Source organism: Gobio gobio, assembly GCF_949357685.1.
Source record: "Gobio gobio genome assembly, chromosome: 19".
Lineage (NCBI taxonomy): Eukaryota > Metazoa > Chordata > Actinopteri > Cypriniformes > Gobionidae > Gobio > Gobio gobio.
Window position 1 is genome coordinate 37328527 of NC_137112.1, and position 25248 is coordinate 37353774.

General features: G+C 40.1%; 1 protein-coding gene across 1 annotated transcript in view; it reads right to left on the minus strand.

The window, feature by feature from the left end:
* Positions 1-25248, minus strand: part of chd5 (chromodomain helicase DNA binding protein 5) — a gene marked incomplete at its 5' end in the record, with an annotated part of 55346 nt that overhangs the window by 20219 nt on the left and 9879 nt on the right. Inside the window, 18 exons of the mRNA XM_079844105.1 lie at positions 114-245; positions 1224-1365; positions 1503-1676; positions 1852-1973; positions 3199-3336; positions 3596-3796; positions 3877-4068; positions 4171-4279; positions 9503-9634; positions 9747-9958; positions 10068-10274; positions 11377-11595; positions 11716-11882; positions 12801-12930; positions 13208-13320; positions 13700-13941; positions 14331-14449; positions 14527-14718. Of these exons, the coding sequence (XP_079700231.1) occupies positions 114-245; positions 1224-1365; positions 1503-1676; positions 1852-1973; positions 3199-3336; positions 3596-3796; positions 3877-4068; positions 4171-4279; positions 9503-9634; positions 9747-9958; positions 10068-10274; positions 11377-11595; positions 11716-11882; positions 12801-12930; positions 13208-13320; positions 13700-13941; positions 14331-14449; positions 14527-14718 (2943 nt within the window). The remainder of the gene's footprint in view (positions 1-113; positions 246-1223; positions 1366-1502; positions 1677-1851; positions 1974-3198; positions 3337-3595; positions 3797-3876; positions 4069-4170; positions 4280-9502; positions 9635-9746; positions 9959-10067; positions 10275-11376; positions 11596-11715; positions 11883-12800; positions 12931-13207; positions 13321-13699; positions 13942-14330; positions 14450-14526; positions 14719-25248) is intronic.

Genomic DNA, 25248 nt, shown 5'->3' on the forward strand with positions numbered 1-25248 from the left:
CTAATTAATCTTCCACTAAAATAGAGGCAAGACCGCCATATATTTCAGGTTTTTTTTGTTATTCATATGGCATGTTGAGCTTCAAAAGAGGGAATAAATACCACACACTATACCTGAGAGAAGATAAGAACCCTGTGCCCTTCGTCTTTGAGTTTTTTGAGCATCTTCTGAAGCAGGGTGAGCTTCCCTGAGGATTTCACCAGGAGGTTACCGTCGTAAGAACCGTTGGGTAAGACCGGAGCTTCCTGCATACATAAAAATGAAAAGATTTTTAATTCAAGTTCTTTTATTGACTTTGTTATACATTATTTTAACATACTGCCGTATCTTATGTTCACCAAGACTGCATTACTGATCAAAAATACAGAAATATCACATTAAATATAATATATTACCCTTTTCTAAATTCTATTTCAATTACAATTTTAAAATGTTTATTCTTGTGATGGCAAAGCGGAATTTTCAGTCTTCAGTGTCACATGATCCTTTAGAAATCATTCTAATATGCTGATTTGATGCATTATTATCAATGTTGAAAAAAGCTGTGCTGCTCATTATTTTTATCTTTTTTTTTTGTTATCGCTATGCAGTTGCTAAGGTGGTCTAAGTAGCTTTAAACTTTAAGCTTTAAAATATGGTTGCTTGAGTGTTTTGGGTTTTTGCTTACTCATTCAAGTCCAAGATATATGGCTCAAGTTCCGCAAATGTTAAGTATAAGATGTTTTATAGACTATTCACTTAAGTACATCTTAAACTTGTTTCATAATTTATGACCTTTATGCTGTAATTGAACTGAACTGAATCAACACTGAACTGAATTGAGCTACATAATAACAGTATTGTCTTTTTAGAGTTGCTTTACAGCAGAATTTGAATTTGTTTCATGTTTGATGACATTTGCATCATTGATTCTGTTATTCTCCTGTTTATTACTGTGAAGCTGATTTGAAACTATCTGTATTGTATAAATAAAGGTGACTTCAACAATGCCAATATCCCAGAACTTTTTGTCCTTGAACATGAGAATGTAAGATAAAGCCATTATAATGCATCAGATTCGCTGCAGACACTAAGAAACAATACACTCCTGAACAAAAGCTTCTGAGTCTTTAAATAGCTCTTATAAAACAGAAAATGTATTGCCATTACATGTGCTAAAAATAAATCACAGCAGTGGTAAAAATTGGGGGCCTCCATATGTTCTCCTCCCCTCCCCTCCTCACCACTGCAGCTACTGGAAACAGGTAGGGATGGTTGCAGCATTTCTTCAAGTCCATCATGATGTTAAGAAGGGACACCTGGTTCCCTCCTCCCTTGGAATTCAATGCCTCAAAGTTGCGTGTTAAAATGAACTTGTAGTATTTCCTGTGAGAGAGAAAAAAAACATGAAATGATCTTACATATTATAGTTAACGGAAAAGTAAAACCATAATCAAAAAATTGAAATAAAATAAAAAATACTTAAACACTTTAGCATTAGGAAGAGAGAAACTAAGACTGACTTCTGCATGGGGCTGAGTTCTACTCGCACTATGAGTTCGGTTTTTGCCGGCATGTTCTTGAACACATCTGCCTTCAGTCTTCTGAGCATGTGTGGCCCCAGTAGATCATGTAGCTTTTTAATCTGGTCCTCTTTCGAGATGTCCGCAAACTCCTCCAGAAAGCCCTCCAGGTTGCTGCGCACAGCAACATTTTCATTTGAATATAAGGGAATATAGAATTCACTTCCATCAAATCATATGAAAAACATGTTCCAATATAAGCCCTGAGATTGCTCTGCGGGGGATCATTATTCTACGAGCGGCTCTACAGTGTGAATCACCAGGTGAATCATGCAGTCTGCAATCTTACTTGAAGCGCTCCGGGGTGAGGAAGTTGAGCAGGTGAAAAAGCTCTTCGAGATTGTTCTGCAAAGGGGTTCCAGTCAGGAGCAGCTTATAGTAGATTTTGTAGCCATTCAGAATTCTGAAAAACTGAGCATTGATTTATTGATTATAATTTATTAAGTATATCTCTCTCTCTCTCTCTCTCTCTCTCTCTCTCTCTCTCTCTCTCTCTCTCTCTCTCTCTCTCTCTCTCTCTCTCTCTTATAAATATAATATTATGATATAAAGTGGGGCAGAAGTGGGGAAGAAAAGTTAGACATTGAAAAATCTGTTATTCAAAATCTAATTTAAACCTTAAAATGTTTTATTTTATTATATTCTTTTTTTAAACCATGTATAATAAAGAAAATGATGTAAAATTGAAATATATACAGTATATATATTTCAAAATTCTGCACTATTGGGAAAACTGGTATTAAATCATATTTAATATTGGTATTAAATCATATATATTTAATTTAGATTTTTTTCTTTATTATTTTTCATTTTATACAGTGGTGGTTTATTAGAACACCTGACAGATCTGAAAATATTGAACTTTTTTGCCTCCAAAGCATGATTTCATTTCATAATGTTCAAGAAACATGCAGATGGTTGCTCTGAGCACAGATGTACAAATATCAGATGAAGTCGTACTGTTTTTATCCACTTTTAACTTTAATATTTGGTATGTCCACCTTTTGCAGCAATTACAGCAGCACATCTCTCTGGCAAAGTGTCAATATATTTCCTGAGAACTTCAACACTAATGTTATCTCATGCCTTCTGCAACCGAAGCCAAAGGCTTTCCTTTGAATGTACAACAGATCTGTCCAGTTTATTTTTCAACTCGCCCCAAATGTGCTCGATGGGGTTGAGGTCTGGGGCCAGTTGCATAAACTAAGCCATTATGTTAAGACAGTGTCTTAAGATCTAGTATGAGCCACTAGCAGTTAGGCAAGTGGCATTCAGTCTTACTTTTCGTATCAAATTAGGCCAGTCTATGTTTTTATGTAACTGATTTAAAAAAATTATGAACAGTCTTAAAAGAAAAAAAATGTATGTCTAACTTGTAAGACTAGTCTTAACGGTTTATGCAACCGGCCCCTGGACTTGGAGAGAGCGCAGTCCATCATTTTCAATGTTCCAGCAGATTCCTATCTATGCCTTTGTAGATATTTCATTTCGTTTTATGGGTATTGTAATGGCCAATTCAACCAAAACAACTGAAACCTCTTAAAAATGCCAAGTGTTCTAATAATTTTGGCCGCCACTGTAATTGTTGTGACTATAATAATGTCATCAAAGCAAATGTAAATCTTGAATTCTGTACCTTTGACTGGTTATTCTTCAGTCGGTGGGCTTCATCCACAACCAGACAGGCCCAGGTAATTGAGCCAAGTATGGCCTGATCAATGGTGATCAGTTCATATGATGTCAGCAGGACATGAAACTTTATCGGCGTGTCCTTCTGTGATGAAAAAGTGCTCTGATCAGAAACAATGCATCTCTAAATTAAACCTTTCAGAAGCTTAAATTTAGTTTGGATGCTGAAAAAATTTATTCTTCTATAAAATGTATAGAAGAGAAAGACAAATCTCAAATGTGAACAAATAAAATGTTTTGGTGCAAAATATTGTTTTTGTTGGGACACTGTAAAAGGCATTCGAATGTTTCACTCTGAATTAAACATAACATCGGGTTGGCGTTCATCAACAACGTTCTCTCACCTTCATGCGGAAAACCTTGCGACCCGATTTGACGGCGCTGTCCTCGAAGGTAAATTCATTCTCACGTATGACGGCCCTGCTGTCTTTGTCCCCAGTGTAAGTCACCACGTAGAATTCCGGAGCCCACATCTCAAACTCTCTCTCCCAGTTGATGATGGTGGAGAGTGGCGCACTGACCAGAAACGGCCCTTTGGAGTGACCCTGAAACAAGCAACTCATTTACACTCTGTTCCCTTCCACTCTCAAATGCATTTGAAAGAAAGTTCAAGTGGCGCCCAGACCTCTTTGTAGAGTGAGTACAGGAACACTATAGTCTGCACAGTCTTGCCAAGGCCCATTTCATCAGCCAAGATTGTGTCGGTTCCTTGGGCCCAAGAGAAGCGCAACCAGTTCAGGCCTTCCAGCTGGTATGGGTGCAACGTTCCCCCTGTGTCATCGATGTACCATGGCTGCTGTTCAAACTTGATAGTGGGCTGTGACCAATGACATTTAAATAGAAGAGAGTAATACTAGGATTTAATCTACGCAAACAACTGAAAAGTGGCAAAAATTCATGAAGCAAAATAGCAACTCACATCCACAACTGGAGTGTCTGGTGGAGGTTCTCTCCTTTTCCCTTCCTCTTTGAGTCTCTTTCCCTTTCTGAACAGCAGGGGGTGAGGGCTTTCACCGAGCACCTGATTCCTGGTAAAAGTGTGCGTGTAAGTACTTCTCACATGACGTTCCATTACTTCATTAAAGTAAAGTACATTTTAATAGGCACAAATCCTTTTTTTATTGTGAGAAGTTTATCCTCTTTTGATATAATAGATCAAATATTATTTAACCCAATACATCAGTGATGTCTTTGTTCCCTCCTTCAGGGAGACGTTCACTGACGTCACTGACGTATTGGGATCCTTCAGGGAACGAGGGTTACATACGTAACCGAGACGTTCCCTTTCAGTCGGTCACATTTGACGTTAAGTTGACGTCACTGACGTATTGGGATCCTTCAGGGAACGAGGGTTACATACGTAACCGAGACGTTCCCTTTCAGTCGGTCACATTTGACGTTAAGCCGACGTCACTGACATATTGGGATCCTTCAGGGAACGAGGGTTACATACGTAACCGAGACGTTCCCTTTCAGTCGGTCACATTTGACATTAAGTCGACGTCACTGACGTATTGGGATCCTTCAGGGAACGAGGGTTACATACGTAACCGAGACGTTCCCTTTCAGTCGGTCACATTTGACGTTAAGTCGACGTCACTGACGTATTGGGATCCTTCAGGGAACGAGGGTTACATACGTAACCGAGACGTTCCCTTTCAGTCGGTCACATTTGACGTAAAGTCAACGTCACTGACGTATTGGGATCCTTCAGGGAACGAGGGTTACATATGTAACCAAGACGTTCCCTTTCAGTCGGTCATTTTTGACGTTAAGTCGACGTCACTGACATATTGGGATCCTTCAGGGAACGAGGGTTACATACGTAACAGAAACGTTCCCTTTCAGTCGGTCACATTTGACGTTAAGTTGACGTCACTGACGTATTGGGATCCTTCAGGGAACGAGGGTTACATACGTAACCGAGACGTTCCCTTTCAGTCGGTCACATTTGACGTTAAGCCCACGTCACTGACATATTGGGATCCTTCAGGGAACGAGGGTTACATACGTAACCGAGACGTTCCCTTTCAGTCGGTCACATTTGACATTAAGTCGACGTCACTGACGTATTGGGATCCTTCAGGGAACGAGGGTTACATACGTAACCGAGACGTTCCCTTTCAGTCGGTCACATTTGACGTTAAGTCGACGTCACTGACGTATTGGGATCCTTCAGGGAACGAGGGTTACATACGTAACCGAGACGTTCCCTTTCAGTCGGTCACATTTGACGTAAAGTCAACGTCACTGACGTATTGGGATCCTTCAGGGAACGAGGGTTACATATGTAACCAAGACGTTCCCTTTCAGTCGGTCATTTTTGACGTTAAGTCGACGTCACTGACATATTGGGATCCTTCAGGGAACGAGGGTTACATACGTAACAGAAACGTTCCCTTTCAGTCGGTCACATTTGACGTTAAGTTGACGTCACTGACGTATTGGGATCCTTCAAGGAACGAGGGTTACATCCGTAACAGAGACGTTCCCTTTCAGTCGGTCATATTTGACGTTAAGTTGACGTCACTGACGTATTGGGATCCTTCAGGGAACGAGGGTTACATCCGTAACAGAGACGTTCCCTTTCAGTCGGTCACATTTGACGTTAAGTTGACGTCACTGACGTATTGGGATCCTTCAGGGAACGAGGGTTACATACGTAACCGAGACGTTCCCTTTCAGTCGGTCATTTTTGACGTTAAGTTGACGTCACTGACATATTGGGATCCTTCAGGGAATGAGGGTTACATACGTAACAGAGACGTTCCCTTTCAGTCGGTCACATTTGACGTTAAGTTGACGTCACTGACGTATTGGGATCCTTCAGGGAACGAGGGTTACATACGTAACCGAGACGTTCCCTTTCAGTCGGTCACATTTGACGTTAAGCCGACGTCACTGACATATTGGGATCCTTCAGGGAACGAGGGTTACATACGTAACCGAGACGTTCCCTTTCAGTCGGTCACATTTGACATTAAGTCGACGTCACTGACGTATTGGGATCCTTCAGGGAACGAGGGTTACATACGTAACCGAGACGTTCCCTTTCAGTCGGTCACATTTGACGTTAAGTCGACGTCACTGACGTATTGGGATCCTTCAGGGAACGAGGGTTACATACGTAACCGAGACGTTCCCTTTCAGTCGGTCACATTTGACGTTAAGTCGACATCACTGACGTATTGGGATCCTTCAGGGAACGAGGGTTACATACGTAACCGAGACGTTCCCTTTCAGTCGGTCACATTTGACGTAAAGTCAACGTCACTGACGTATTGGGATCCTTCAGGGAACGAGGGTTACATATGTAACCAAGACGTTCCCTTTCAGTCGGTCATTTTTGACGTTAAGTCGACGTCACTGACATATTGGGATCCTTCAGGGAACGAGGGTTACATACGTAACAGAAACGTTCCCTTTCAGTCGGTCACATTTGACGTTAAGTTGACGTCACTGACGTATTGGGATCCTTCAGGGAACGAGGGTTACATCCGTAACAGAGACGTTCCCTTTCAGTCGGTCACATTTGACGTTAAGCCGACGTCACTGACATATTGGGATCCTTCAGGGAACGAGGGTTACATACGTAACAGAGACGTTCCCTTTCAGTCGGTCACATTTGACATTAAGTCGACGTCACTGACATATTGGGATCCTTCAGGGAACGAGGGTTACATACGTAACCGAGACGTTCCCTTTCAGTCGGTCACATTTGACATTAAGTCGACGTCACTGACGTATTGGGATCCTTCAGGGAACGAGGGTTACATACGTAACCGAGACGTTCCCTTTCAGTCGGTCACATTTGACGTTAAGTCGACGTCACTGACGTATTGGGATCCTTCAGGGAACGAGGGTTACATACGTAACCGAGACGTTCCCTTTCAGTCGGTCACATTTGACGTTAAGTCGACATCACTGACGTATTGGGATCCTTCAGGGAACGAGGGTTACATACGTAACCGAGACGTTCCCTTTCAGTCGGTCACATTTGACGTAAAGTCAACGTCACTGACGTATTGGGATCCTTCAGGGAACGAGGGTTACATATGTAACCAAGACGTTCCCTTTCAGTCGGTCATTTTTGACGTTAAGTCGACGTCACTGACATATTGGGATCCTTCAGGGAACGAGGGTTACATACGTAACAGAAACGTTCCCTTTCAGTCGGTCACATTTGACGTTAAGTTGACGTCACTGACGTATTGGGATCCTTCAGGGAACGAGGGTTACATCCGTAACAGAGACGTTCCCTTTCAGTCGGTCACATTTGACGTTAAGTTGACGTCACTGACGTATTGGGATCCTTCAGGGAACGAGGGTTACATCCGTAACAGAGACGTTCCCTTTCAGTCGGTCACATTTGACGTTAAGTCGACGTCACTGACATATTGGGATCCTTCAGGGAACGAGGGTTACATACGTAACAGAAACGTTCCCTTTCAGTCGGTCACATTTGACGTTAAGTTGACGTCACTGACGTATTGGGATCCTTCAGGGAACGAGGGTTACATCCGTAACAGAGACGTTCCCTTTCAGTCGGTCATTTTTGACGTTAAGTTGACGTCACTGACATATTGGGATCCTTCAGGGAATGAGGGTTACATACGTAACAGAGACGTTCCCTTTCAGTCGGTCACATTTGACGTTAAGTTGACATCACTGACGTATTGGGATCCTTCAGGGAACGAGGGTTACATACGTAACAGAGACGTTCCCTTTCAGTCGGTCACATTTGACATTAAGTTGACGTCACTGACGTATTGGGATCCTTCAGGGAACGAGGGTTACATACGTAACCGAGACGTTCCCTTTCAGTCGGTCATTTTTGACGTTAAGTTGACGTCACTGACATATTGGGATCCTTCAGGGAATGAGGGTTACATACGTAACAGAGACGTTCCCTTTCAGTCGGTCACATTTGACGTTAAGTTGACGTCACTGACGTATTGGGATCCTTCAGGGAACGAGGGTTACATACGTAACCGAGACGTTCCCTTTCAGTCGGTCACATTTGACGTTAAGCCGACGTCACTGACATATTGGGATCCTTCAGGGAACAAGGGTTACATACGTAACCGAGACGTTCCCTTTCAGTCGGTCACATTTGACATTAAGTCGACGTCACTGACGTATTGGGATCCTTCAGGGAACGAGGGTTACATCCGTAACTGAGACGTTCCCTTTCAGTCGGTCATTTTTGACGTTAAGTCGACGTCACTGACATATTGGGATCCTTCAGGGAACGAGGGTTACATACGTAACAGAGACGTTCCCTTTCAGTCGGTCACATTTGACGTTAAGTTGACGTCACTGACGAATTGGGATCCTTCAGGGAACGAGGGTTTACATACGTAACCGAGACGTTCCCTTTCAGTCTGTCATTTTTGACGTTAAGTGAACGTCACTGACATATTGGGATCCTTCAGGGAACGAGGCTTACCTACGTAACAGAGACGTTCCCTTTTCAGTCGATCACGTTTGACGTTACGTCAACGTCACCGACGTATTGGGAACCTTCAGGGAATAAGGGTTACATACGTAACCGAGACGTTTTAAACATCAAATATCTGTATTCCAGCCTAACAATTGTGTTTTGGCTTTCAACCATGTCATAATTTTGACCAATTTAACTGATATGTTACAGTTTAAAAAATGAAAAATGTATTTGTAATGTAATTGTAGTAAAAAAATATAATTTTAATAAATTCAGCTATTTTTTCGTCTTGTGGACTATATGTAAACATTTTTTATGTAAAATATCTTATTCAGGACAGTACTAAATAAAAAAATAGCATGCATTTTGTATGATCTCTTATTTTGTTAAAATTATTCAGTTTCAGCAAGCGGTTCACATTTAATTTCTTGCAACTGTATATGTATATTCCTCAACAGCCGGTATGCTCCACACGGAGATCTGATGATTACACAAAAAAACTGAAAAAAACTGAGACTAAATCCAGAAGAACTGTAGCAACGTCTCCGATGAAACCTATCTGCAAAGCTACAATATTGTGAAAAGTGAGGATGCGTTCAAAAATAATGTCAGAAATAGATTTCATTATTATAAATATAATATAGCGAGTATTATAATTTATAAATATAAATATAAAATATTTAGCTTGAATTTCCAAGGCTGATGATTAAGAGCTTCAGGCCATACAGTATTCAGTACCCTCTTCATGGAAAGTTCTGCATGCGTGTTGATGTACCATCTAAATCCACATAAACTTAAAACGGCTTACCTGTGGTCCCAGTAGGCTTGTTTAAAGCTGTCATAATCTGGAACGCTAAAGTCATCCGCCTCCCAAGAGCACTGATCATACGGCAAATCTCTCCACTTAATCAGGTAGTGTACATCTCCATCCTTATCAAAGCTTCAACATACACAACACAGTCTTAAAGCATATGAATAAATCAGGATTTTCAGTAAGAAAAGCAGGCTGTCTAAAGAATAGCTTTAGCACAAGTGATTGTGGCCCACCGTACCTGTGGTTGATAATCCGGTGAATGATCATCCACTCCGGCTTGATGCCGTAACGGTAGAATTGTTCCTCCATGGCTGCATACTGAGGGTCTTTGCTCCTCCTCTTCTCATTGTTAAGCTCCTCCTCCCCAGAGCCATAGTCGTACGGTGGCGGTTCGTCCATGTCGTTCTTCCGCTGGTAGTTACGGTACATTACTGTGTGATATAGTTCCAACTGCATCAAGGGAAAGAACCTAAACTTAATCAGAGATACAGGAACAAGCCAAAAGAGCATTCGTGATTTAATTAACGTTGGCTCTTCTGAGGTAATGTGGGAAACCCACCTGAAGTTCGCTGACCCAGGAGCAGTGCCAGTAGGACAGGCCAGCCCATTTCACAAACAGCTGCCTCTCTGGACGGCCCTTCAGTGGAATTTTGGCCAAACCATCCACCTTCTCTCCATCCTGCCTAGGGGGAACCTCAGGTGGTAGAGGAGGATCGCCCCATGCCCAGTGGAGAATCTTCTGGACTTTTCCTTTTAGCGGTGGGCACTAGGGGAAATGTGGATGATGGATGAGGAATACAGTAATACAATACAAATTATTAAGCAGCACAACTGTTTTCAACAATGATATTAAGAAATGTTTCTTGAGCACCAAATCAGCATATTAGAATGAAGAAGAAGAATTAAAGCTACATTAAAGCTGTTACCTTTGTTTTTTGATTAACATTAGTGATAGACATCATTAGTCGCTGCTGTCCCTTTAAGATCTCGACACGTTATTGTTTGCTCGATTCTGGCGTGCTGTCTGTGCGTATGATACTGGCAAGTATTTCTGTGCGTCGTGTGTGTATCAGGACATTCACAGACGCATTCTCTTTTGTCTTGTCGCACTTGAATGGTTTCAAAGCATTTGCACGAATAAGAGCGTGATCATATAATGTAAAGCTAGCCTGGATGACAGGAAAAACGGATGCTGCGTTAATTGCATTAAATATGTTCAAACGCGCTAAACTGAAAAAATCCATTGCATGCATTAACAATGCAACAGTGACAGCACTAATTAAAATAGATAATAGTTATTTTACATTGTAATGATATTTTTAAAATGTTGCTGTTTTTCATCCAATAAATGCAGCCTTGGTGTTTTTCAAAAACATTTTAAAAATGTACCGGGCGCAAACTTTTGAACGGTAGTGTAGCTTGGCTTCATCTAGTTAATCATGCTACAAATAGCCACGGCATTGTGTGCTTGCTCCGAAAGACAGCAGTGATGTGTATTTAATCCTATAAATATTCATGTGTACTTGGACAAACAGATGAACACGATAGCTGAACTATGCAAAGACTCACTATGTAAACACTTAAAGTCAGCCTGAAACGGAAGTTGCGAGTCTTTTCTTCCATATTGTGATGCATATCAGAGTGAAACAGCTTCTCAAACAAGAAAAAATTGTAGGGTGGGACTTGAAAGGAATTGATTGGATCACTGGATTTTTGCTATTGATGTGATCTCATGTGACCTTGAAATATATCGCATATCATCTTCAAAGCAAGTTTTATTTTCAGCTACTTGAGAGACTGTGATTTGTCTCCTATGATTATGACTGCTTTGCAACTGCGTAGAACTGAACTGATCAGACATTTCTCACCATGCATCGAGGACACAGCCACTCTCCATTGGGAATCTCAGGAAGAGGTGGGTTGAGACAGTGGATGTGGTAGGAAGAAGGGCAGGTATCACAGCACAGCAGCTCTCCTCCGTCCTTACACACTCTGCAGAACTCCATGTGGTCATCTTCCTCCTCACCCGCAACCTCGTCTTCCTCCTCCTCGTCATCTTTGGCCTCCCACTGAATGCCTTCTTTTTCCTGAGAGATGAGGAGGTAAACTGTCAATTTGAATAGCACAGGTTCTGTGGCCTTGAATATACTAGAATGTATTGCTTTGCATGTGTATGCTTCTTTTCAAATAAGAAGGGATTTCCTCACGCAGTGGGGGCAGCTCCATTTGCCCTCTGGGGCTTTCTCCAGTTCTGGATCCAGACACACCAGGTGATATGCTCTGGGACAGGTGTCACATAGAATGATCTCTCCTCCCTGCTGACAAACCTCACAGTAATCTTGATGGTCTGTCTCGTAGCCGTCTCCATCCTCTCCTGCACAAATACAGTTTAAAGAGAAACTTGTGATTGTTTTATGGAACTTAATATATTATGCAATTTCAACACATAATACTTTACAATTTTAACAACAATATTTCAGTACAACAACAAACACTGATTCTGTCATTAAGACACTACTGCACAAATTTGGGGCCTTCTTTTTTGAAAGAAAGAAATTATTACTTTTATTCAGCAAGGACATTAAATTGCTCAAAAATGGCAGTAAGGACATTTATAATGTCTACAAAATGTTGTATAATTTCTAATTAAAATAATTTGTTCTTTTGAACTTTCTATGACTACTGAAAATAATGTATCACAGTTTCGACAAAAATACAAAGCAGCACAACTGTTTTCAACATTGATAATAATAAGAAATGTTTCTTGAGCATCATATCAGCATATAAGATTGATTTCTGAAGGATCATGCGACTGTAATTCCGCTTTGCCATCCCAGGAATATTTTACATTTTAAAATATATTAAATATATATTAAATTAAAATAATATTTCACAATAATACAGTTTTTACTACATTGTTGATCAGAAAATGCAGCCTTGATGAGCATGGGAGCTTACTGACCACAAACCTTTGAACCTTTTGTTAACTAAAACTAAAACAATAAAAAAATGTGTTATTTGAAATAAAACTAAATTTAGAAACTGAAATAAATGTAGGCAGGATGAAGCTCTAAAATTACTAAATGAAATTAAACAAACTAAAACAAAGTAAAATAAAGTAAAACTATTCAGAAATATTTAATAATAATAATAATAATAATAATAAAATGACAAAAGCACATAATAAAATGACTAAAATGGAAACTGAAAATAATAATACTAATAATTATTATCATTATTAGTATTAATACAATTCAAATTATTCAAATTATAATTAATAAAAGCACTTTACTTTTTCTTTTTTTCCGTCCTCGGCGGGCCGACTTCTTTTTTGGTGCCGCTGAAGTGTCTGAGCGTACAGAGGCACTGTGAATGCTGATGTCATCAAAGTCTGAAAAGTCATCCAGGAAATCTTCCTCGCTCTAAGAAATGAAACATTAAAAAGTCTCAGACTTGAAGCTACTAAACATGAGAAGGTCATAACAAGAAAACCAACTTCCGAAAGTACCTAATAAAACTGGGTGGAACCAGAACTCTAGGCAAGTATATCTATACCAACGATTCATTAACTGATCTGGGAAATGGAAACTATTAGGAACGGTAACATTTTTTTTTTTTTTCTCAATTGAAAAGCTATAGGGAATCTTTCCATGTGATACAGATTAAGCCCTAGTAAGTTTTCAGTGAAAAGGCACTCACCGAAGAGCCTTTTTTCCTTTTTCCACCCTGGCCTGCTTTCGATTTGGACTTCTTCGGTTTCCCTTTCTTTTTTGTTTCTTTCACTGGCTTACTTTTTTTTTTTGCACCAGGCCCTGCAATGCAGTCCAGATGAGATAAACAAAACAGAAACGTTTTTTGTGAGATCTGAAAACAATACTCCATTCTTCAGACATAAATAAAACACATTTTTACGTTTGCAAACCTGCTTCTTTGTAAAGAAGCTGAAATATATTCTGATGTTAAAATATCTCTTATCTCAGCTTAATATCCAGCCAAATATAAATAAACAATTCATAGGATGAAATTACACACTTCACTTTAAAGTTGCAAAGTTAAGCAGGAAAAAAAAACACATTTAGATAAAGAATTACCAACCGCCAATCATTAGTCATCTTACATATGTAAACAACGTAAAAAAAACTAACTGCTCAGAAATCTGACCCTAGATAAACAAAACGAATAGTATGTTACCCTTTCCCTCTTTGGTTTTGGCTTTTTTGATTGGCCCAGATGGTGAGATCTGTTGGATACTTCTAATACAAATGGGCGGAGCCACATTGACAGTTTCCACAGCAGCCGCCACAGCAGCCGCCACAGCAGTTGCAGAGGTGCCTTTGAAAGGGTTGTTCGCGCTGAACTCTCTCCATTTTGCTCCAAGCACCGTCATCATTTTTGACATGGGGATCTTGGGGTTCTTCTTGGCAATGAGGGGCCTAGCCACAAAGAAAAATGGCAAAGGAAAACCTATTCTTACACACTGAAGTTGAGATTTGTGTGGCAAATAAGCTACGAGACACCATGCATTGTGGTGATTTTACTCTAGGTAAAGGATGTTCTCAGGAACTATGAATCAGAAACCGGAAATATATACTAAAAAAGTGTCTATCAAATCAAATATCATGCTGGTTACAATAGACGTGCATTGTGTGGGTCTGACAGCACATCTTGTTTCAATCCCTGTTATTAGAAAACCTGTCATCATAATGTGATTACTTCATGCAGGCATTAGCACTTGCCAGAAGGAACGTTTTAAAATAGAACATGACATTTTGACAGCAGAGCATTACAATGTCCAAGCAGAAGGAAAACTTTGAAATCCTACCTAAGAAACTGGCTAAAGGCTTTGTAGTTGGTGATGGTTTTATAGTCATCTTCTGAGAAGGCATACTGCACATCTTCGAGACCCCACTCTTGCATCAGCTGACTGGATGACTTTGGTTCCTGGTGTCATATGAGAAACCGTTATTCGTTTATTTCCATGGCTAATAGAGCATAATAGAGCATTTCTATTTGAGAACCTTCATGTTTCCATCATCGTCATCATCGTCGTCCTCATCATCATCTTTCTTTCGCTGTTTTGTTTTTCTCTCCTTCTTCTCTCTGGGTTTCTTCTTTTTCTTCTTCAGGGTGCTGTAAGTGCTGCTCTCACTCCCCGACCTGTGACCACGATCCTCTCTATCTGACATGTCATCCAGCCCGCTAGGAAGCCCCTGTGGGTACAAGCACAGACATTAATGGGAGAAATTGTAATGCTCAATAAGGCGGCTGTAGGAATTAAAGTCCAGTCTAGCCTTTCATTTAAAAGAGCCAATCTGCTTTTTGGTGGAGTTTGCATATACACATTTGCCAGACCCACCTGAAAGATACTTTTAGTGTGAAGCATAATTTATGATACCATTGTTGCTTTATCGCTGATTCAAAAAGGATCTTAACAAACTGTTTTAACAAAGTAGCCAGTGTTTTCCATGAATTACCATAATGATAATAAAAACAGATGATTCAGATGATAATGAACCAGAAATATACTTCTCATGATAACATAAAAGATTTTGAACATTTTGCGCCATTGCTTCATCTGTTAAATGATCACTGAAATCGCAATATGGCTTAGTGCTCTTATGAAATCGACATGTGCCAGTTATGCTTTCTTTTTGCATTCCCATAACCTTCAATTTTGTAGACAGATGATTACAGCATTTCACTGAATTTGCAATGAGAAGCATTTGACAACCTGTTGTCACAGAGACTTAAGATGGTTAGTTCACCTAATAAAATAAAAAAATTGTCATTACTCACCCTCATTTCGTTTGAAAGACTTTCGTTCATCTTCAAAACACAAATGGAGACATTTTAAATGAAATTTGAGAGATTTATGTCCCTCCAATGTCATGCCATGCAACTACCACCTTGTTGCTTCAAAAAGTTCATTAGAGATTGTAAAACTAATCCATATGAATCGAGTGGTTTAGTCCACATTTTCTTAAGAGACTTGATCGCTTTATATGATGAACAGATTGAATTTACGCTTTTATTCACATATAAAGATTGATCAGCAAACAGAAGCTTAACCAAACTTGCTTCATGCCTAAGAACAAACCTCATTGGTTCTTGCAGAAGCACAAACGTGCTGCATAACATACAAGAATGAACATCATTGGTTCTCACGCACCAAGCAAGCATGCTTGAGCTTCTGTTTACCATATCCGATGAATGTGAATAGCCTAAATAAAATCTGTTCATCATAAAAAGCAACCATGTCTCTTTAGAAAATTTGGACTAAACCACTTAATTCATATAAATTAGTTTTATGATCTCTTTAAGAATTTTTTAAGGGTCAAATTGGTAGTTGCGTAGACTTTTCATAAAGGGTTAGAAATCTCTCAAATTTCATTAAAATATCTTCATTTGTGTTTCGAAGATGAACAAAAGTCTTACAGGTTTGGAACGACATGAGGGTGAGTAAATTATGACAATTTTTATTTTTGGGTGAACTATTCCTTTAGAGGTCTCCCGGCAGTTTTACGCTGAAAATAAATGTTCAAGGATTCAACTCTTGCAAGTGAAGAAATTGAGACAATAATTTATTTTACAGTACAGTTGTATGACAATAGTAATATATTTGTTTCTTAGTAATTGCAATAATTGTAAATTATGATGATATTATTAATATTATATGAATTTCCACATTCACTGTAGCTATACATGCTTACAGTGCATCCGGAAAGTATTCACAGTGCTTCATTTTTTACACATTTTGTATGTGCATTGAGTATGATGCTTGGCACACCTATTTTTGGGCAGTTTCTCCCATTCTTCTTTGCAGGACCTCTCAAGCTCCATCAGGTTGGATAGGGACCATCAGTGCACAGCCATTGTCAGATCTCTCCAGAGATTTTCAATCAGGTTCAAGTTTGGGCTCTGGCTGGGCCACATTCACAGAGTTGTCTCGTAGCCACTCCTTTGTTATCTTGGCTGTGTGCTTAGGGTCGTTGACCTGTTGGAAGATGAACCTTTGCCCCAGTCTGAGGTCCAGAGCGCTCTGGACCAGGTTTTCATCAAGGATGTCTCTGTACATTGCTGTATTCATATTTCCCTCTATCCTGACTAGTCTCCCAGTTCCTGCCGCTGAAAAACATCCCCACAGCATGATGCTGCCACCACCATGCTTCACTGTAGAGATGGTATTGGCCAGGTGATGAGTGGTGCCTGGTTTCCTCCAGACATGACACTTCCCATTCAGGCCAAAGAGTTCAATCTTTGTTTCATCAGACCAGAGAATTTTGTTTCTCATGGTCTGAGAGTCCTTCAGGTGCCTTTTGGCAAACTCTAGGTGGGCTGTCATGTGCCGTCTGGTCACTCAACCATACAGGCCTGATTGGTGGAGTGCTACAGAGATGGTTGTTCTTCAGGAAGGTTCTCCTCTCTCCACAGAGAAATGCTGGAGCTTTGTCAGAATGACCATCGGGTTCTTCACCTCTCTGACTAAGGCCCTTCTCCCCCGATCGCTCAGTTTGGCCGGGCGGCCAGCTCTGGGAAGAGTCCTGGTGGTTCCAAACTTCTTCCATTTATTGATGATGGAGGCCACTGTGCTTTTTAAGACCTTCGATGCTGCAGACATTTTTCTGTACCCTTCCCCAGATCTGTGCCTCGATACAATCCTGTCTTGAAGGTCTACAGACAATTGGCATAATACAGACAGGTGCGTGCCTTTCCAAATCATGTCCAATCAACTGAATTTAACACAGGTGGACTCCAATCAAGTTGTAGAAACATCTCAAGGATGATCAGCGGAAACAGGATGCACCTGAGCTCAATTTTGAGTGTCATGGCAAAGGCTGTGAAAGCTGTGAACATCTTTTTATATATATATATATATATATATATACACATTTGCAAAGATTTCAAACAAACTTCTTTCACGTTGCATAAACGGGTATTGTTTGTAGAATTGAGGAACAAAATAATGAATTTAATCCATTTTGGAATAAGGCTGTAACGTAAAAAAAAGTGGAAAAAGTGAAGCGTTATGAATTCTTTCCGGATGCACTGTATGTCTACTGTACATAGAAAAGATCTGCCTTGATGTGTTATCAAGTCAACTTGTCCTAAAGGGACTTTGGTGCAGGCTTATTAAAAATAGCACTATAAACTTTATAGTGGACAATTTAAGTATTCAGGAGCACAGAAATATTGCCTCTGGAAAAATAAAACTTCAGTACTTTGTAGGAGCATTAAAACAGAGATCCTTCAAATTGGTAAAGACCTCGCATCCATAGATTTTAATTAAAAACAGGTTTTTCCTGTGGCATAACTATTGATAAATGTAAAATCAACTCCACATTTTCAATAAAGAAAAAAACAGGTCATTACGACACTATTATTAGTAACATCTGGAAGCAGAGAAACCAATCAAAATTATCATACTGCTAGGGAACACATGTTTCTGGTGGTGAATTACTGTGTGAGTGTGTGTGTGTGATTGGAGAAAGCCTGTTGCTGTGCTGCAGCTGTGCACTGGCTGGCAGACGTCTCCTCAGTGCAGGGTAGGCCGGCATTGCCGCAGAGCGCACAAGCTCCACTAGCAGCCTTTCTGAGTTGCCATGGAAACCAAACTGTGCAGTGTTGGGGTGGGGGGGGGGTGTAGGGGGAGCTCTCTCCACTGCAGCAGCCAATGGAACAGCGCCATCCAATCAGACGCGTTTGCATAACGAGCTTGTTATGAAGAGTCCCCATGGTTGCAGTGCCTGTGTTCTAGGGCCCGTCTAGACAAATCTCAATCACGTACATGGGGGAGGGAGAGCAAGAAAGTGAGAGAGGAAGAAGAGAGAGGAAAAGAGGAGGGGTGCTTGTGCAAGAGGCAAAGCCTAGAACCACTAAAAAGCTCCACAGCTGGAGCTGAAAGGTCTCCCAAAATCTAAACCACAATTATCTGACAATGTACCTCAAAGGGAAAAAAGATCCAATGTAAATAATGTGCCACAAAGAGGCTTTCAGCGTGACACCATCCTGCAGTACTTCCCTACAGAAAATGCAGTATTTATAGGAATAGCTCATCTAAAAATGAAAATTCTGTCATTATTTACTTTCCCTCATGTTGTTACAAACCTGTCTGTGGAACCCGAAAAAGAAATGCGAGGCAGAGTTCCCACTTTACAGGCATCAGACATCATTGGTTCTTGTGTCTTATGACTATTCACAATACACTGAATGTTAAATCAAGCTTCGTGACCTATGGCGGATGGGAAGATATTCAACAAATAAATACAATTTCAGTTATTGTATGGCTTCACAAGTTAGAACATAGGATATGAGTTGTATGAACAAAAATAATGTATTAATCTGTATTTTCATCTTATTTTCCAGTAAAATTATACTTATTCTTAAATATACTTACTAAACATACTTAAAACAAAACACATTAATTCCAGAATCAATATTGCATAAGATATTAAGAAATTTTCAGAGAAAATATCTTGAATTAAGCTTATTTTCCTTACCCTAATTTGTGTTTTTGTTTAATAACACTATACAATACGGTCCTATTAGTTAATGTTAGTTAATGCATTAGTTAATGCAAACTTCTGATTTTAATAATGTATTAGCAAATGCTGAAATTGACATTAACTATGTTAATTAAATTACTAATGTATAGGTAACTAATGTAATCTAGACAGAGAAACACTAACAGTTGCTTGACTGTAAAAAAAAAAAAAAGATTAAATATAATTTATTCACAAGCAATATTCTCATTAATGTTCTATCAGATGACATGTTTAAATCTAGTATATTTTGTGCATGAGCCCATACAGTAGCCTGGTGAAATACACAATATTGCCAAAAGTATTGGAACACCCCTCCAAATAATTGAATTCAGGTGTTGCAATCACTTCCATGGCCACACATGTATAAAATCAAGCACCTAGGCATGCAGACGCTTCTACAAACATTAGTGAAAGAATGGGTCGCTCTCAGGAGCTCAGTGAATTCAAGCGTGGTACCGTGATAGGTTGCCACCTGTGCAATAAGTCCATTCGTGAAATTCTCACTTATTTTACAGTCAACTGTTAGTGGTATTATAACAAAGTGGAAGCAATTGGGAACAACAGCAACTCAGCCACAAAGTGGTAGGCCACGTAAAATCACTGGGGTCAGCGCATGCTGAGGCGCACAGTGCGCAGAAGTCACCAACTTTCTGTCAATAGCTACAGATCTCCAAACTTTGTGTGGCCTTCAGATTAGCTCAAGAACAGTGCATTGAGAGCTTAATGGAATGGGTTTCCATGGTCGAGCTGCTGCATCCAAGCATTACATCACCAAGTTCAATGCAAAGCGTAGGATGCAGTGGTGTAAAGCACACACGTCACTGGACTCTAGAGCAGTGGAGACGTGTTCTCTGGAGTGACGAATCACGCTTCTCTGTCTGGCAATCCGATGGATTAGTCTGGGTTTTGCTGCCAGGTGAAAGGTACTTGCCTGACTGCATTGTGCCAAATGTAAAGTTTGGTGGAGGGGGGATTATGGTGTGGGGTTTGTTTTTCAGGGGTCAAGTGAAAGGAACTCTTAACACTTCAGTATATAGGGCCCTATGAAATCCGTTTTATTTTTTCCCAAATTCCATTTTATTTTTTCCCAAATTCCGTTTTTTCCGTTTTAATTTTTGCTAATTCCTTTTTTTTTTCGTTTTAATTTTTGGGAATTCAGTTTTTTTTACCCTTAACTGTTATTTTAGTCGTAAAAAGAGTGTTTTTAATGTTAATATAATAGAACATAAAACATAAAATAGGAATGACCTTAAATTTATTGAGGTAACAAACATCACATTTACTTTTCAGGACAAATACTGCAACATAATACTGCACTCTAAGCACTTCAAGTCACAACTAGATATTAGTGCTGTGAATTGATAATAAAAAAAAAAAAAGAATTAATCACATTTTTTTCTGTAATTAATCATGATTAATTGCAATTAAAAACATTGGAGTTTTTTATATTTTGATATTGTAATAATTTCAGTTACTCTCCAAATTAATTTAGAAACAATTTAAAGACAGCATATTTTAAATGTGTGATGTAATGGCATCTTTTTATGAATGAAGGCCAGTATCACTGATATTAATGTCTATATGAAACATTGATGACGTTACATTACAGTATAACCGAAAGCTACCAATTTCAACATTTATTAGGCTTTAAAAAAACTTTTAACTTTTAATTTAATTGAACTTAAAACAATCTTTACATAAATCTATTATAATAAATGTTATATTTGCCTGTGGCCTTCCCTCTCAGACATAGTCTACACAGAAATTGAATAAAGTTATCAACACCTTTCTTAACTGCATAAATAATAAGTGAAATATAGATTAATCATCATTAAAGCTACAATCTTCTGTTCCCGTTGTTCTTTGAACATTAATGACAGACATTATCAGTGCTACTGTCACTTTAAGAGCTACCTCAGCCAAACATGATGTGGATAATGCTGCCTTCACGTGCTATCGGAAATTTGATGATTCCGACTTCTGAAGTCGTGATTACGAGCGCATTGCATTCAAGTTTCAAAATGTGAGGGCGTTCATGTGCAATGTTTACCTAGGAAACTTGTATATTACGATAATTCCGAGAGCACGTGAAGGCAACATAAGACGCGCTGACCCGCGCATCTCATTTCCTCTCAAGTTCATTTAAGGCATTATTTCCCATACAGTACATTAAAGTGCATTAAAAACAAGGCAAAATACAGCAAGCACTCCCTGAGGGAACTGCTCGGCTCGGTACTGAGGGCTTATCGTTGAGTTTCTTAACTTTTTCGCCGACGAAAGCAGAGCCGTGGAGCCGCTTCGCCATACTTTCAGTGTTTTGAAGGAGGAGCTGAAATGACGGGAGGGGTTGTGTTGCCCAAATTTGCTTCCCCCGGTCTGCATTTCCCCAGACATACGTTCTTCTCCCACACAAAACCGCATTTCATTCCAAATATGTCAAATTCCGGGAAATTCCGCGTTAACAATAGATTCCGCGTTAATATGCCAATTCCGCGATTCCGTCCGCGATTCGGTGATCGCGGAAATCATAGGGCCCTAAGTATACCAAGACATTTTGGACAATTTCATGCTCTCAACTTTGTGGGAACAGTTTGGGGATGGCCCCTTCCTGTTCCAACATGACTGCGCACCATTGTACAAAGCAAGGTCCATAAAGACATGGATGAGCGAGTTTGGTGTGGAGGAGTTTGACTGGCCTGCACAGAGTCCTGACCTCAACCCGATACAACACCTTTGGGATGAATTAGAGCAGAGACTGTGAGCCAGGCCTTCCCGTCCAACATCAGTGCCTGACCTCACAAATGCACTTCTAGAAGAATGGTCTAAAATTCCCATAAACACACTCCTAAACCTTGTGGAAAGCCTTCCCAGAAGAGTTGAAGCTGTTATAGCTGCAAAGGATGGGCCAACCAATGGGATGTCATTAAAGTTTCATGTGCATGTAAAGGCAAACTTTAGGCAATATAGTGTACATATCCATATTTTCATGTTATTTGACAGTTTATTTTATTAAATATCAAAAATCTAAAAGGTGTGCATCATACCTGACACCTAGATGAACACTTTACAGTTGGTTTGATGACTGTCATTCTCTTAAAATTCTATTGAAGTTAGAAACGTGTACACCAATGTCGTATGTAAATTTGGAGATGGTCCCTAAATTCAATATCAATCGAATATCAAACGTCAAATGTCAAACTATATTTATGACAGTCACATTAGATGCGCTATGGTTCTGCTGTGATTTTTGTTTGAACACAATCACTGTATGATGAATGAATCTCCTACGTTCATCGCACGTACATCTCTGCTTTGTTGTTTATGATGAGAGTGCAGATTTCAGTGAGTGAGAGTGCGCTCTGAACAAAACGGCAGCATTTCAGCGATGACTAATATGAACGCCTCTAATTATTAGACATTGCATTCATAAACTCAACAAAATCACATGTGATACGCGTTTATAACAGATGCCTTTTGAGAAAACTACAATAAAATTGAACCCGCCAAAGTGGCTGGTGGGACTGACTGTGTTACACTCCACAGCTGAAATCCACCCGCAAATGGTGGGTTGGCGGGTGTTAATGTCAAACCCTGCACACGGCTTTAGAGTCAGAGAGTCAGAGTCAGAGTCAGCTTTATTGTCGATTCTTCACATGTTCCAGACATACAAAGCAATCGAAATTACGTTACGTTTAGAATGAAATGAGAATGAGAAAATGGTGATTCAATTTTTGGGTGAACTATGCCTTTAAATACAGCATTTTCTCTGGGAACGCACTGCATAATAGCATCAGACATCTTTGGGATCTTTTTTTTCTGTGAGATTTTTCTTCAACACACCCAGACCAGAAAAAACCCCTCATCTGTACTACTGACTTATCATTGTTTACATCTGACAAAGCATCAATTCTCACTCTCCTGTTACAATCCCCAGACTCTCCACAGTCTATCAGGCTCCGGCGCAGGTGGCCGGCTTTGGCGAGCTGAGCTGTTAGACTTGCGGACAGCAGAAGGGCAGGCGGCGGTTTTGACCCGCATTGATTTCAGCCCGTGTCTGACACGGCACTGCAGGGAGAGCATGACTGACGCCAAGCAGGGCGCTTAGCTGCTGAGGGGAGACCTCTCTGCCCTCTCCACGGCACATTTACCACTGCTGAGAAGGAGGGAGGGTTGAGAGAAAGACTGAATCTGTGCGAGGAGGCAGAGAGAGAGCGCGAGGGAGGGTTAGGGAGGAAAGAGAGGAATCCCTCTCATTATCTCACTGGTAAGTACAGTCAGCTGGGGGGACTGTGACCGACTGACCTGTCAAACATTTTATCTCTCGCCAAGGCACAGAGGGAGGACTGACTGAAGGAACAAAAGCTGATCGGTAAACAATACAACAAAATACCCCGAGGTCAGGACAGTCGTTTCATACTGATCATTCACCTCATGAGAGCAGCGCTTATGCCACAGCCTTGTAGACAATTGTGCACCTGGCCTTTCTTACGAGTGCTATTATGTAATGTATGCTGAAGTCAGACCAGGGCACTACTTGTTATATGGATGCACTAATGCCAGCCTAACTTTTCTTGGAAAAAGCCCTGGTTTTCATCGGATAGTCTCAATTGTTTTGGTGCCCTATCTTCTGTGGAACACAAAAGAAGAATTTATATATAGGAGGAGCTTTTATATATAGAAGATAAAAGAAGATTTTATATATTCAACCCCAAATCAGAAAAAGTTGGGACAGTATGGAAAACGCAAAAAAAAAAAAAAGAAGTGATTTCTAAATTTACTTTGACTTGTATTTCATTGCAGACAATATGAACACAAAATATTTCATGTTTTGTCTGGTCAACTTCATGTCATTTGTAAATATGCATCCTTTCCTGTCATTCAGACCTGCAACACATTTCAAAAAAAGTTGGGACAGGTGCAATTTAGGGCTAGTAATGAGGTAAAATGGTTAAATAATGATGTGATTTGAAACAGGTGATGTCAACCGGTGATTGTAATTATGATTTGGTACAAAAGCAGCATCCAAGAAAGGTCTAATCCTTTAGGAGCAAAGATGGGCCGAGGATCGCCAGTTTGCCAACAAATACGTGAGAAAATTATTGAAATGTTTAAAAACAATGTTCCTCAAAGAAAGATAGGAAGAGATTTGGATATTTCACATTCAACAATGCATAACATGATTAAAAGATTCAAGGAATCTGGAGGAATTTCAGTGCGTAAAGGACAAGGGCGCAAGCCTAAGCTGAACAACCGTGATCTCCGATCCCTCAGGCGGCACTGCATCAAGAATCGTCATTAATCTATAAGCGATATCACCACATGGGCTCAGGACTACTTTGGCAAACCTTTGTCAAGTACCACAATACGTAGTTACATCCACAAATGCCAGTTAAAACTGTACTGTGCCAAAAGGAAGCCCTATGTTAACAGTGTCCAGAAGCGCCGTCGACTTCTCTGGGCTCGGAGGCATCTGGGATGGACCATCACACAGTGGAAACGTGTACTGTGGTCAGATGAATCAGTATTTGAGGTATTTTTTGAGAGGAATGGACTCCGTGTGCTCCGGACCAAAGAAGAAAAGGATCATCCAGACTGTTACCAGCAACAAGTCCAAAAGCCAGGGTCTGTCATGGTATGGGGTTGTGTCAGTGCCCTTGGCAAAGGTAACTTGCACTTCTGTGAAGGCACCATTAATGCTGAAAAGTACATAGAGATTTTGGAGCATAATATGCTGCCTTCAAGAAGACATCTTTTCCAGGGACGTCCATGCATATTTCAACAAGACAATGCAAAACCACATTCTGCACACATTACAAAGTCCTGGCTGCGGAGGAAGAGGGTACGGGTACTTGACTGGCCTGTCTGCAGTCCCGACCTGTCTCCAATAGAGAATGTGAGGCGCATTTTGAAGCGCAAAATGCGACAACGAAGACCCCGTACTGTTGCCCACCTTAAGACTTGTTTGCAGGAAGAATGGGACAAAATTACACCTGAAACACTTCATCACTTGGTGTCTTCAGTCCCTAAACGTCTTTTAAGTGTTGTGAAAAGGAATGGCAACATTACAAAGTGGTAAATGCTTTACTGTCCCAACTTTTTTTGAAATGTGTTGCAGGTCTGAATGACAGGAAAGGATGCATATTTACAAATGACATGAAGTTGACCAGACAAAACATGAAATATTTTGTGTTCATATTG